The 15,455-nt window shown below is 39.0% G+C and overlaps 1 protein-coding gene and 1 long non-coding RNA gene across 2 annotated transcripts in view; both read right to left on the bottom strand.

The window, feature by feature from the left end:
* cpt1a2b (carnitine palmitoyltransferase 1A2b) overlaps positions 1-4,858 on the bottom strand; it is a 16,926-nt gene extending 12,068 nt beyond the window's left edge. The window contains 6 exon segments of the mRNA XM_055153076.1: positions 41-74; positions 1,106-1,222; positions 1,367-1,507; positions 1,664-1,749; positions 3,737-3,831; positions 4,522-4,858. Of these exon segments, the coding sequence (XP_055009051.1) occupies positions 41-74; positions 1,106-1,222; positions 1,367-1,507; positions 1,664-1,749; positions 3,737-3,831; positions 4,522-4,609 (561 nt within the window). The 5' untranslated portion in view covers positions 4,610-4,858.
* A 3,582-nt stretch (positions 4,859-8,440) lies between these two features.
* Positions 8,441-15,455, bottom strand: LOC110171736 (uncharacterized). The gene is made up of 4 exons (XR_002319102.2): positions 15,330-15,455; positions 13,786-13,929; positions 8,907-9,017; positions 8,441-8,733 (listed from the first exon to the last, which is right to left on the bottom strand). It is a non-coding gene; the product is annotated as an uncharacterized LOC110171736 (long non-coding RNA).

Here is a 15,455-nt window from a genome sequence, read left to right as displayed (position 1 = left end):
CTGTACATTTAGTAAGTAATTTAAATATGTTACTGCTTACCCGTATGACTTCTGGACAGGCATAATGTGGAGATCTAAAACAAAAGTGTAAATAATATAAATAATTAAGAAATAAAACACATTCATAAAGAAAAAGGGACAAGTAGGTTGGTCACATTAACACATTTCGAAGTGCTTATTTCCTTGATTATTAAAAAAAAAAAAGATATAAACTATAATATTGAAATGAATTTATGCCACTGACGCAACAACTCTAAAGCAGGATTATCTAAAAAAAAATAACTTAACTATTAAAAATAGCAGAATGAAACACTGTAGTATTTAGTTTGTATCAATAATGAGTCATAGTAGTTATTTTTTTCAACCCTCTACAGCTCAAATCTAACCACAGTACTGAAAAATATCTGAAAGTTAGTGCAAAGAAAAGGTACACACGAAAAATAGTATTTGTTTTGTCTTTCATTTATCTTGACTAAGTGATGGCAACTAAGTCATCATACATAACAAAACAATGTCACTACATTAGTGAATACTGACTTAAGTGATAAAAGCAACAAATGTGCGTTTAGATTTTTTTTTTTTTCTGATAAAACTTTTCGTTATTGAAAATAAAAAAAGAAACTCAATTGGCACAGTGTATGTATAAAAAAAAAAAAAGCTTTATCTTTTTGAGTGGATTTTTTATTTATTTTAGTTCTTTATATATTTTAAGACCTATGGTTTTTCATATTCAAATGTCTGTATTCAATAAGAGCCTGCTCATTTATAATGTGAACACAACAATGATTAATATCTGTGTGTTTTGACATCACATAGCAAATGTTTCCTTCTTGTTGTGTGATTGTGATTTGTGTCTGTTGTCTTTAATCTGTGTACTGTGTGTGCTTTTTGCATGTTCTACTTTTACTAAGGTCACTATAGTTAATATTCACTGATCTTAATGTCTCCCTAAATGTTACTGTGCCTATATGCTGTTTTTTGTCTTGTTATCACTACATATGAAAATCTGCCTACATGGCTAACTATGGCACATTTACCTGCTGTACTAACACAAGTCCCATATTTGACAAATAAACATAAACATAAATTCTTGTTTGATACTGACCCACAGCTTGTTTCTAACAAACTGTCGCCCACTTGCAATGAGGCCATGCCAAAGTCTGCTATCCTGATGTTGTTCTTCTCATCCAGGAGGAGGTTTTCTGGTTTCAGGTCTCTATGACTGCACCAATCAAATGCTTAGTTAGCGTCAACACAAACCAGGGAAAATGTTCTAAGATAATAAGACTATATTTAAAACTTTTTAAGAAAATTGTTCCACATTAATTAATCAATCTATCTCTAAGAATATAATATAGCCACTAACCATATAGAATGACTGTGGCAGAAGTCGAGGGCTGAAATGATTTGTCTGAAAAACTTCCTTGCTTCCTTGGGGGTCAGTCTACCCTTCTTCACTAGGTAGTCGAATAATTCTCCCCCAGACACATGCTCCAGCACCAAATACCTGCAAAACCATAACAAAATCACTGTCAACTTTAATGTTTGCCAACCTCGCCATGCTTTGTCTTAAACTCAAGTTGTATTTGAGCTGGCAGATGTCCAGTCCCAAAGATGATGGAGATAGAAGCTTCAGTGAGGAGAGCAGAGATTAGATACTCACAGATATTTGTTATTCTCATACACATCATGCAGCTTGAGGACGTGAGGGTGCTCGATTAGTTTAAGAATAGCTATTTCCCTCTCCACCTGGAAAGATAGAAGGGAGAGGAGAGGCGGGGAGAAGTTAAGAGAAAGGGGAGTGCTGAAGTTGTGGAAATGTGAAGAGGATGGTAAAACAGTAAGGAATTAACAGTAAATAAGTAATTTAAATAGTAAACAGTAATTACACCATGTTAATTTGGATGAGTGGAAAACCAATAGCAAGTATGGGGAGCATATAAGCAGTTAGATAACAGATAATGCAAGCAAGATAGTAGAATTTTGATACTGAAGATAACTTTAATGGTTTTGTGTTTTCAACCTGCAAATGTTCAAGTATAACAGCCCAAAAAATCTATTACTATAACTTCACAATATACACAACAGATTATATTACCCAGCAAATGAAAAAATGCATAGAAAAATTAAAAACATTACAAAATTTGATGCAGAGACTTTCCAATATTTTGTCTAATTTGTATTTCCTCAACAGCATTAGTGAATGTTTACCACCATTATGTATATTTAATATTTGATGCAGGTTAATAACATTTTTTGACCTGAACATGACACTGTAATATTGTTTTTGCTCTCTTATCATTAAAGGTGCACTGTGTAACTTCTCAGTGCAACTTGCCAGCTGCTTGTTTCCTTGAAGACTGCCTGGAATGTTCCACAGGAGGGCATTAATCTCCATGGAGAAAGCAGGTAGTGAGACCAGGGTGATTTACTGGTCAGATCTCTGGAGAGGTAAGCTCACTCAAACTAAGAATGTCTTTTCCAGGTACTTTTGAGCAATAAAAACACACTTAATGTACTAAACATAAGAAGGATATATTTAATGCCATACTGTGGGGCATTCAAGGCAAAGCATTAAAGGGACAGTTCAGAATTTTGGACACAGGGCCTCATTTCCTAGTGAGCCAGAGTGTTGGAGATGTGTGGAGACACTTTTTTAAAAATTCCATCTAGTTCTTGTATTTGCAGAGGTCACTGTTGCTAGGCTAGTGCATGTCAATGGCCATAGTTAGCCTGTCACTAAAAACAGTCTTACCCACTCCACAAAACACCTGAAGCAAATAAATTATTACACTAGACTGTCGATGTAAATGTCTGTGTTGATAGAATAATGTTTGAAATAAAACTAACCTAGCATCGTATGAATCGTCTCATGTTGAGGGACTATTTTCTCATATATCAGTCCGCCGCTGCCAAGCTTTCTATCAAGAAGTACAACTCACTGCTGCTGCTCAAACATAAATCCTTCAAATGCAAGGTTGGTTTTACTTCTAAAATTAGTCTATCAACACAGACATTCACATCAACAGTTTCGCAATATAATAGATTTGCTTCGGGTGTTTTGTGGAGTGGGTAAGACTGTTTTTAGTGGCAGGCTAACTATGGCCATTGACATGCACTAGCCTAGTATCAGCGACCTCTGCAAATACAATGTGGGAAACCTCCCCAACAGAAAAGTTACATAATCACCTTAAATAGTCTTAAATATATTCACTGTGCTCATTCTGTGTGGAGATGGGACAGAATATATACATGAAGACTAACTAATAATGTAAAGTTAACAAAACTTGTGTTATTTTATTTCTAACAGTTGAAGTTTGTTATATATATATATATATATCATTTTGGGTTGTTTGGTTGTATAGGTTAGGTTGAGTGACATTGACACTGTACCTCCACAACACCACTTGGCTATTCTCTCAAACAGATGAATATCAACAACTAAACATACCACCCGCAGAATAAGTCATGCCGTATGCATTTGAGTACAGCCGCTTAGCTATGGCTGCTATATTTGAGCCCTCAATTAGTGCAGCCAAATCATCTCTATTGTTGGGTTTACAGAAGCACTACCCACACACTCCACACTTCCAACTTCCAACACACCAGTGGCTTTCCCTGACAGACATAAAAAAACTCTCCATTTGTGATGCTATTTTCTGCCGTTTGGAGCACAGAAGAACACAGACCATTGCAGCAGACTTAAGGGTGTGCACGATAACGATGGATACTGTACCTTCATCAACACAGATTCTGAGAGCTTTTCTCTGTTCACAATCTTTATGGCCACCTTCTGTCCCGTTATACAGTGGACCCCCAGTTTTACCAGCCCTGGAACACAAACACACACATCATTGAGAGGAAAAGTTGTTTCTGGACAAAAACAAATCCTGGCGTGACATTTAAAAGGTCAAAGGAGACTTAAGGCCATAGCTGGTGTCCTTTTAGTATTGATTTGTTAGTCTAGAGTTACTAATTAACTGAAATCTTAATTAAAACAAAGCTGATCAGTTTGTTACATTCTTCCCAGTCTTTAATTTTCATCTAATTTTCAACTTTTAAGACACAACCTCCTGTCATTTATAATACATGACAAAATAGTTCTACTAATATTTCTAGTTTATTATTTTGTGCAATATCATTCTGTAGTTGTAATTGTTCATGGCAATGTGACAAGGTGTTCATCTGTTGAAGGTTAGATTATTGTCAGTAATGGTAGCTCATCTTCATTCAGTTATGTTTCTGCAGCACTATGTAGACGATTTCTGCTACAGCCAGTGTAACAGTCCATCTGGCCTGTCAGGTCCTCAGCAAAGCACCACTAACAGAAACTTTCTAAGAAAACAGTTGGATGAATTTCTAGTCGGAGCAATACCTAAATGAAATAGGGGACAGGATTTGGAGATTTGCCTATATCACTTTAAATCTGACAACATCAAACATGAAAACTATAACTGTACTTCCTCCTATAGAAGCTTTGGATGAAATACAATTTATAATCTATATTTCCTCTTCTCTTACCTGTCTGTCCCTTTCCAAGGGTCTTCTCCAACCGGTAGGGCCCCACGTACTGACTGGACTGGCCCACCGTCAGCTCCTTGCTGCTCATCCTTCTCCACCAACCTTTTACGTCCGTCACCGTGATATATTTGTAAGGCAAGATCAAACTATAGGAATGAGTCGTGCTGCGTGCGTAACGCCGTAACGCACATCACAGGCGATCACAGGCGGCGTGGAGAGGAGCTGGTCGTGATGGGAAGCCGGGCCCTGCAGGCTACTCCCTTGCACTTGCTTGTCATGCAGTTGAGGTGTGTCTTAGTCCAATCCAGAAAGTAGCATCCTCACACAAAAACTACAAGAATAGAGGTGTCCACATAAAAGAAGGGCTGTCGTTTGAGCGTCCTTTCAATGGAGCAAGTCCGAGATGTTATTCCAGGATGGACAGGAAGGCTACATTTACCACACATTGATTTCTGTAAGAGCACAGTCTCAAATATCCCAAGTCAGAATGGCCTGGTCGATGTCAGGGACCCCCTTCGTTTCTTCACCCCTAAAGCAAGCACGCATAATATACTTAACATTTACCTTTCATACTCCTTCATGTGTTCAAATTGTGAGCAGGCGACGCGTTGTCCAGATTATTATCTATAATAACAACAGTATCAACCAGAAGAATGGGTTTTCCAATATCCGGTGCACACTTCTTTGGCTCACCCCCTCCCTGGCCTCGCATCAGGAAATAGAAGATGAGGGGTAGAGCTTTTTAGCAAACAGCAACCAAAACGCACCTTCCGTTTATGCGACAAAAGAGGTCAAATATGCGGCTTACTCCAGAAACTGGCATCCTCAGGTCCCCTCGTCCTTCTGTGGCTCTCTCCCCGAGGCCGGATGTGCTCATGATATCACTGCGTCCCCTCCCCTGCTACACCCCCCACCGTCTGCTTTACGCGCAACGTAAAGACAGCTCCGAAGTGCCCATGTCCCGTAAATATCCCGTCTCTCTCCCCTGGTCGAGATGTTTTTTCCTTCACACCACTCTCCCACCGTCCTGCTGCTGTCCAGTAGTCAGCATCCGGGTACCACTCCACCCTCCCAAGCATCCATCCCTCCCCTGCAAAGCACCCACCCTTTTTTCGACCGCACAAAAAACAGGCGGGATGTGATTGGAGGAAAGATCTGGAAGTAGCACATGGTCCAGGCTACATCATGGGGCTACATGCACAGAACAGATCATCATCACACACGCACAGTAGACGAGACAAGAGCTAACTTCTTTGCGGAAAACATGCATAATAATAAGATCTAAGAGATTATAACGCAAACTTTGTAAATTGTGTTATAAATAGCATACCACGCTGCATGTCTTGACCAAGTTTTTGAAATATTAGCCAATAAAACTGTACATATGGTATATTTATATCAACAATGCAGGTTAATAACTTGAATAACGACTTCATATTACTGATAAAACCTTTTTACAACCAACAATTAACAATTCAGTTTGATTATTTTTATAACATAAAACTTAAAACCACATAGTTTACTTGCATAATACCAATATTTTATGTTTTTAAAATACGGATCTATGATTTAAATTAGATCTATTTCCAAGGTCGAAGCAGTCCTACAAAACATGAATAATATTAATCTATCCAGTTTACAATAGGATATATATATATATATATATATAGAGAGAGAGAGAGAGAGAGAGAGAGAGAGAGAGAGAGAGAGAGAGAGAGAGAGAGTCTTTATAGTTGATCATTTGGTGGTGTAGGCCTATAAACATCTTTAGGGGGTGATATGAGTGCACCAGTCCAAACCCTGCACGCGGAGAGGGTCCTCACTGTTCCGTGCGCAGGATGTTTAATCTCCTGTAATCTATTGTTGGATCTCAGATTATCCCGCGGTGCGCACAACATAAACTAACAAATAACAAAAGACAGATGCGGTTATAAATTTATATTATCATTAGGTGACATGGTTTCATAATAGAGTCATGATTATACAGTGTGTTTAAAATCTTTATAATCAATTTTTCTCTGTGCAATGTTAGTACTGAAATGTTTCTGTAAAAATGTCAATGTATTTACCTAGATTAACCACACGAGGGCGCTATTTTGCTACAATTTATTAACAGTCAATGAGCCATAATCAGTAAATGTCTTATTATGTCTTATTATTCCGTTGTTTTCAGCAATAGGCCTATGTTTTAGCCTACTATTTATATCTAGGCCAAAATAGTGTGAGCAGGTTTCATTTAAATCTGTTTTTGAAATAATGATGATGTGGTGGGCCAAAAGGGGCCACAATTACAAATCTGTATGAATGTAACTAATTAGTCTAATCTGTATGTACATGTACAAACAGGGAGACAAAAACAAGCACAAACCTTTAGATGAGCTCTGAGACAATAACAGGTACAGAGTTCTGTTGTCGAAAATGTTTTAAGTGAAAACAGTGGAACTGGCTTTGAACCCCCAGGCTCAGAGGAAATTCTTCAACTTTCTGGGAATTTCCACCTCCTGAATGACAAATGAATGCCCTGAATAAATACTTAAATGTAGAACTGTAGGAACTCACTGAGCTGTTTAATCACTGGCTTCAAAAATTACCCCTGAGCATTTCTTAGTCTAACTAAAATGTTTTTCATTATCTTCAAGTGCAAATCAAATATTTTTAGATAACGTTGCACAATTCTCCAAATCCAGTATTAGATCAAGAACACCAGCAGTACAGCAACAGCCAGTAAGAATTTCCTGTAGTCGACCTTCTATCGGAAAACATTTGATTGGCTCAAAATTGTCACATGACCATTCTTTTGTGTACTTGTCAAATGGGTAAAAGATCTAACTGCACATGATTTACACTGGAAAGGAGTCATTTAGCTGTAATATATATCGGGCACGTCTCTACACATCATGACACAAAGCCTGTGGCCTGTTGATTTGTCTGTGAGAAATAAGGCAGAAATTGTCCCCACCCACAGAGTAGGAGTTTGTGGCATTTGACACCCTGGGGTGCTGCTGGACTATCTGCAGTGCATCTCTGGACAACACATCTTCAATATTGTGCATTTATCAGGCTATTGCTAAATGGGAAACCGGTAGTACTTTGAGATGCAGGCTCCAGTTACACACGTGTGAGAGGGCTGCACAGTATGTCCTTTCACATTCCTGTCACCATGGTAACCATATGGTGTTTAAACATGTCTGACATAGTATTTACACATCACACACGTTACACAGGGCCCCCATTGATACTATGCATTACCTCTAAGCTGTCTCCTCCTCCTGGAAAACAACGACTAATAACTATACTACCACAGGGGAAGGACTAAGGAAGTTATTGGTTTGATCCTAAGACTTCACCTGACAACATGAAGGCCTACAGTGAATAATTAAAATGGGACACATATAATGAATAAGTAAAATAGGTAAATTAGCAGAGGTTTAGAACATGTGTTTGAAGTAATGAAGTTTGAATGAAGAGTAAAATCAGACTACTCTAAAATGCCTATAGTATGACCAGAGTGTGTGCATGTGTTATGTGCCCTCAAACATTTAATCAGCTAAAAATATTTTTGGGTTTAGTTACACTTTAGGGCAAAATAAACCAATTCAGCTGGAACCCTGAGAGTCAGTCAAGTTGGTCTGTCAAAGGGTTCCATCTTAGAGATTTGTTATAGATAATTTCACTTTGTATGCTTGATTAGAGTGCATTCACATTTTCACACGCATACACATATCAATACTAAATACAGACTAAAAAGAGGCTAAACCACAATTCCATCAGAACAAAACAAGACCAAACCAGGTCAACTGTGAATGCATCCAGATACGATCCATTATGTGGTTTAATGTGAATTAACTGGGGTAGTGAATAGCATACTTATATTTAATTAATTATCTATGCAATTTAACAAAAGCACAAAGAGCCTAGATTGTTTTTTCTATCAAGTATTTGATACCTTTATTTCCATTTATAAGTATTTATCTCAAGTCACAGTCGACATTACAGCCCATCAGCTCCATGGAATCGTCTAAGTGGATGTATTATAAATGGGCCATAGAGGGAAAGGGAGGAAGGCGTAAGACAGAAGGAGGGGGGAGATGGTACTGCGGCCACATCCCAAAACTTGAATCAACACAGTGTTCCGCCATGATGGTCTCAGTCAGTCCAGAGCTGTTGTGCAGGAGGGAATGCTGGGAACTTACAGGACTCAGTGCAGTGGACCTGAAAGACACAAACAAAATAATGTCACGTAATAATCCTGTGCATTGTCTCAAAGTTATTCAAGTAAAAAAATCAATTAGAACTTTGTTTGTATAGTATTAAGAACATCCACATAGAAGATTTTATTTGACATTTTATTTTCTATTAAAAACTGAGAACACTTGAGGACTCACATTTGAGTTGGGAGGGTGCCTCCTCATGACGTCCCCTCAGCTGCACTCTTTACACAAGCAGCAAAGGCCTCAATAAGATCTTTACAGCCCTCAGCTCCCTTCTCAGCAACACTGCAAAATAAAAAAACAATTCAGATTCAGGTAAAAGTATAGTCAACATAAAAGTAGTCAGACTGAAAAAAACAAAGAGATTAAGCTAACTGCTGAGAGAAATGTCAACACCTTCCAGGATTCACTACAAATTCCCTTACAAAAACATATGGTAAAAACATCAAACTCAAATTTTTACCCAGGACTACTACTCATGTTTTCTATTGAAATAAACTAAGTACAATAACACGAATGTACTGAGTGTTCATAACAATAAACACCCTACGGGCCGAAGAAGCACCATAGGGATCTATATTTAAACTAAGAAAGAAAATGAGAGTGAGTGAGTGGGGAATTGGTGGAGAGAATAGAGCCTAGATTATGTCAGGCCTCCGCAGCAGTGAACACAGTGCCGTGGTGCATTAGAGTGATGGAGCGGAAGGGCAGCGGAGGAGGAGGGGGCAGTACCCATCTGTTTGGTGAGTCCTGATAGAGCGACCAGGGCTGAGGTGGTGTGACAGTGTTGACATGACGGGACACGGAGGTACTAGCGCGATCCCACAGCCTCTACAATTATAAGAACGCACTTAAACTATTAATTACGTGTAAGCATCTCTCTGCACTGCTCCTCTGGTCCCTCTGAACCCAGTCAGGACATTGAGTAATCACAATCTTGTCTCTATTGTGATTGGACTTGGCAGGACAACTACCTAGATGGCCCCCTGCCTTATTGTTTGCATTTCTGTTGAAGTTTCCATCTTTCCTTTCAGCAGCAGTAAATGAGAACTGACAAATGTCTTAAATGTAAGAAGGCAGATAGGCCTGAAACACAAATTACAAAGATGGTGATTTTTAGTGCCATAATTTTCTCCACAAACAACAAATGATTATGTCTTATTCACCATAAAAATGCTAACCCTAGATCTGTATAGACATGTTCTGAAATATGATTATTGTATTAGTTTGTTAAGTTAATATTTAATTATTTTTGTCAATTTGCAATGCAATGTTCAGCCCTACTACTTATATCATTAGACCATCAACCATCAACAATCAGTGAGTGAAGGGTAAATACAAGCATATCACAAATAACAAATAAGGACGTATAGATCAGTTGATACATATGGACATATGTATAGTGGCATCAAGTTCTGACTCTTGTAAACACGGTCTAAGAATAAGAAAGGCCTCTATGGTCAGCGGTACCAGTGACATGACACTGGTTTGTGATGCAACAGACAGCTGGCTCCAGCAGATTATCACTCAGTGCCAGAGGGGATGAAGAGCACTCTGCTTAGTGCTGGCAAAGGGTGTGTCACAATGGGAGTCTATGGAATTCTTTCTGTCACTACTCGACCCATAGGTCTATGTGCAAAACATGAAAGTCTCCAAGGAAATGCAAGGAAATAATAATCATAGTACATTAATGGTCAGACTAAAAGACAACACATGTTCAAGTTTTCAAGTGAATAGCGCAGCTTTATACTTGATGAAAACAGAGAGGTCCTATCTTCAAATGGTGGCATCATCTCCTTTGAGGTCATGTTACAGGGTCAAAGAGCAAAACTGGTTGTTGTGGCAACTGCACATGTTTGAGCATGTTAGCGAGCGGGATGACATCATACTACATCTGAGACACATACAGGAAGTGACCGTTCAGTTGAGGCTGGGCTAGCTGGTGCCTGCATCATACATAATAGATTAATTAGCAGGTGCTGCTGTAAAAGGGAATCACAAAATGAGCTAGACATTATGTCATTAACCCTATGGACTGTCCATTTGATTTTGTCTCCGCCAGTGCTGTTAATGCCTGGGTGACACATGTAGCTTCAGGATCCACTCCTGTTACTGCCTTCTGTCGAGTCACTGGATTCTTCAGTGAAAACCAGCACGACTTTCACTGGCAAGAATGTAAAGGCCTGTCTGCAACGTACAACTGCAGCAATGAGTAACTGAGAGTTCCATCCCATGCAGTGTGTAGGCAAGTCTCAAAGTGCACTCAGTGGTAAATAAGACTGCTTTAGGAGGAATGGGCAGGTAAATATTAGCCATTGAGTAATTTTTTCACTACAAAGGTGTATGTGAAATATAAACCCTAAAGATGAGATAGCACATGTACTGAAATTACAATTAAGTTGTTGTATTATTAAATATTCCCAAAGCAAAATTTGTTTAAATTCTTTGAAGTTCTAAAATAAATACCGACAAACATCCACATGGAAAACTCAAAAAAGTTTTAATGTCTACATAGTGTATCTTTTTTATGTCAGTGTGTGGACTATAAAAGTAAGTCTAATGCAAAACATTGTATATTTGGTGTAGATACATGTGTGTAGTACTCAAAGGACACAGAGGCAGTATATTTACACTGGCATGTGCTCTGTGTCTTATCTACGAGAGGTGACTTTGAACATTTGACCTTGACAAGGTCACTACTACTATACTTGCTACTGTCAAACAAAAAAAGTAATGAATTAACTTGTATATTGAGTGTTATAGACACAGTCTATTAGAGCAAGTTTAATTAGGCTGTTCTTACAATGATATGAAAGACTTGAGCCAGCATGGCCACCCCCTTAACTCTTTTTTTGCCGTGCTGGTCAAGCAGCAGGTGTCAGGTGGAGCTGTAATGTGAGCCACAGGAGGGAACATGTTACATACAACCACTCTCCTACTGTCCATGACTTTTAAAAGAGTCCAGCTATAAATACACACGGGTTATGGTGTACATTACAGGCAGTCATCTTTTAGGTTAGCAGTAGAATGCAATTAGGAGTAAGGTCTAGACTTTTATGTTCCCAGTACCAATGCTCATCGCTGTTAGCAGTTGCTATTGTCATCTTCAAATGACCGCCCTCTGAGCAAAGGCATGGGTTAAGAGGGTGCTGAGGCATGGAAATCTGACCACACACTCTCAACAATAATTCACACACAAACACGAGAATCTAAAAATTCTCAGCCAAATATAGGAGCATGCAGTATATTTAACAAACTTGAAAGTTAAGGTTATCCTTTGACATGTGAGTAGAAGCAATGACTTTAGCCAAACGTCAGAGTGTAAATGTTTGACTTCAGGACCACCTGGTTTAGCAGATAATCAAACCAGTGGTCAGTTTAAACTCAAATGAAACTAGAATAACCACTGATGGGACTAGTTAACAATCCTTCTGAGTGATTTGGTCTTGCAGAAGGTTAAACATCCCCTTGCCTTCTACACTTGACCCAACAGATTATCACATGCCAGCTTAACATGCATTTTCAGAGGTGGTTGCCACGCGGCTTTCAACCTCTCAAGGTCACAGTTCATGGTTTTGCTGACTTTTTCAGTGCAAAGTTATATAAGAGCTTGTCTTATCATCTTCACCCTTTTGTACTCTCTTCTGAAAGACCCTATAGATACCAGATATATGAAAGCAACCTACAAAGGAGAACTCAATATTAAATAAAAAATACAATCTCTAACACAAAGTAGAAGCAGTGCTAAAAAGAGTCAAAGTATTGCTTTAATCATAATCCTGTTACAGGTTATGAGCTTAAACGTCTTAAAGAGCACACAGGAACTTGTCCACTCTGGGAGGAAGCAAAGGCCTGAGTCCTGCCCATTTATTTTGCATTTCTGCTGGCCTCTTATCAAAAAACTTCATACACTCCCTCCCACTTTATCATGCCCCAACAGTCTGATGTAGTAACTCCACTTGGCCAAGATGGCACAAATAACACTATATGTGTAACTTACAATACAACAGAATTGTCATTCAAGCACTATTCAGTGTAGGTTACCTGAGCTGCTTTTCTGGCCTAGGGGTTTGGTTGCAGAACTTATGCTATGCTTTGTGTCTCATTGTGTGATTGACTGCTAAATGTCTCTTCCTGCTCTTTGGCCTCATTTCAAGCTGCGTACTGTACTGTCTAATAAAGCCAATGGACCCAAAATGTTCAAATAAAGGAGGTTATCCGTTTTGACCTGACAGTCCCAGCTGCATAAGTGACAGTGATCTGTCAAAGCAGCATGTTCCAAAGGACTTTGCCAGACCAGAGCTAGGTTTGCAGAAAAAGGCTGTATGACTAATCACTGATCAACATGCATGCTACAAATACATACTATAAATCTCCTGCAGAGTGGTATTCCTTGCCTATTGCACTCCATTGACGCAGCAAAGCTAACGCAAGGCACTCTGGGAAAAAAAGTGACGCAAGCAGATTCCAAACCTTCAACCAGGCATGAGGATGAGAGTCAAACATCACTCCATTTCATACTTAATTATATCTGATGCCAATACAATGAGAAACTTATAATTTTAATAGGCTTTACCCAAGCGTCCAACTGTGTTTGTCGCAATTTAGCTTTAGTTTGTCTTGGACCGCTGCCCTCTGCGATCATGAAAAGACTCCATTTTGGTGTTATTAGAATGGCTATATTTGCGGTCATCAAAAAATTTGTTTGAATTTCTTTCATGTGGATGCAATAATTTTCCTTTAATTATCTTGTTTGTTTATGAAATACTGTTGTAATACATCACAGATCTCTGAAAATATCATTTGGTAATCTTGGCATCATGTATACTTACATTATGCATTAAAATAACAGAGGAATTCTTAGAGTGTGTGCAAGAACTGGCATCCTTTAAAAAACATGTAACCAGAGTGCATCCATAATAGGATTAACAATACTCACCTCTACAATCTTGAACAGTGTATGCATGTATAATTATGAGAAGAAATGCATGGACTTTGCATAGTCAACATGCATTTGGAGTTTGAGTAACACAGTTTGGACTCAGGCACTTACCATTTATCCAGGTCGGCCTTCACAGCAGCACAAGCAGCAGGTACAGGGGCCTCGGCGGGGGCAGCAGCGCTCTCGGAGTCTGACATGTCTAAGATGTGAGGTTAGTCTGTGTCCTGGCCTGTCCAGTGGATGTCTTCCCAACTCCTATAGAGACAGAGTGCAAATGAAGGCATGCCGGTGCAGAGGGGAGGGGCGTACATGAAGTGGGAGGGGACAAACATGTGAGAGGGCCAGCACACGTGTGTACACAGCAGGCAGGGGGAAGGGCTAGGCCATAGGGGTGAAGGTTCACTGACCCACAGGTGGAGCAAGGAGTTTAGAAATAGTAGCTAGGAATGATCTGGGTGACAACTTGATATGTTGGCTAACAAAAATAATGATTTAAAGGGAGATTAGACCATGTAACTACAGCATATATTATAATCAAAAGCAAAGTAGTTCATCTCATATTGATAAACTAATAAAGCAGATTAACACATCTGCCTCCTACTCAGTATAAAACACTGACTCAACATGTGCTGTTTCTGAAGACCCTTTCTCACTTTAAACTGTTGTCTTGGGCCATCTAGTGGTGGAACGTTAGAAGACATCTCAATGCAGGCAAAACCATATATATATATATATATACGTCAAGGCAGCCATGCTGCACATCAGAGGTCAAACTAAGGACCACAAGGCTGCAGTCCATTGCAAGATACAAAATGACACCTGCAGGTTTTTCAGTTGAAAACGGTTTAGACAGTCACTTAAATTCAGGATATATAAGTTGTTAAGAAGAAGCATCTGATGTCTGTTTTCCTTTAATTTAAAAGAGAAGACTCGGGGTCATATGTAAGGGCTGTACCTCTATACTGATAGTGACTACTTAATTCACTAACAGAAATCCCAGAAGGAGACATGGGATTAGGTGGAGATATAGATTATACATTTGTAAGCGGGTGACACTTTTGATCTTTATTATGAGCAATGTCCCATTCACTTGTCAGATAAGATAAGGATGCTGTTAACATACAGTAAGAGCATTGACCAAGGGAGGCAAACTATAGTGAAGACATTAAAAACTGAATAGGACTTTGAGGTTTTGAGGTTTGAGGTTTTCTTGAACAACATTTCTGCAATTTGTTTGAAACTATTTCATATGATTCAAGTCTTAAATGTTTTTCAGTAAAAACTAATTAATATTGAAAAAGACATGTGGCTAAATTACATTAGCATCAAATGTCAGTTTAATAAGGGAATGGAAAAGGCCTGCTCTTACATAATTGTGCACTCATAGACAACACCGGCATAGAGGAAAAACATAAGAAAGAACAATTAAGTTAACAAATAAAGTACTAGTGTATTTGTATGCTGTTAGTTGATGCAAAACTTTTGAAGTGGGCTGAGCTGGAGTGTGTAGAGAGTTAAAATGGGCTCCTTGGGGGAAACCCGTAAATGTCTATATGAGCACATGGACAGAGAACACGGTGTACTTAAAGAAACACCCCCCCCCCATACAACCTCGTCCTACACAAAAAATACAAGACAAAACAGTGAGCGCTCACCTATCTGCAGACAGGATATCCCACTCCCGAGTTGAAGCGCTTTAAGTGCAGAAGTGAAGGCAGACAGTGCCAAGGGGTTCTGGTGCTGGTGCTCTGCGGTGAATGAGAGAGGGGGTGTGTTGCAAT

This window comes from Boleophthalmus pectinirostris, unplaced genomic scaffold (assembly GCF_026225935.1).
Source record: "Boleophthalmus pectinirostris isolate CB_2022bp ecotype Guang Dong unplaced genomic scaffold, ASM2622593v1 HiC_scaffold_17, whole genome shotgun sequence".
Taxonomy (NCBI): Eukaryota; Metazoa; Chordata; class Actinopteri; order Gobiiformes; family Gobiidae; genus Boleophthalmus; species Boleophthalmus pectinirostris.
This window is presented reverse-complemented; position numbering and strand designations above follow the sequence as displayed.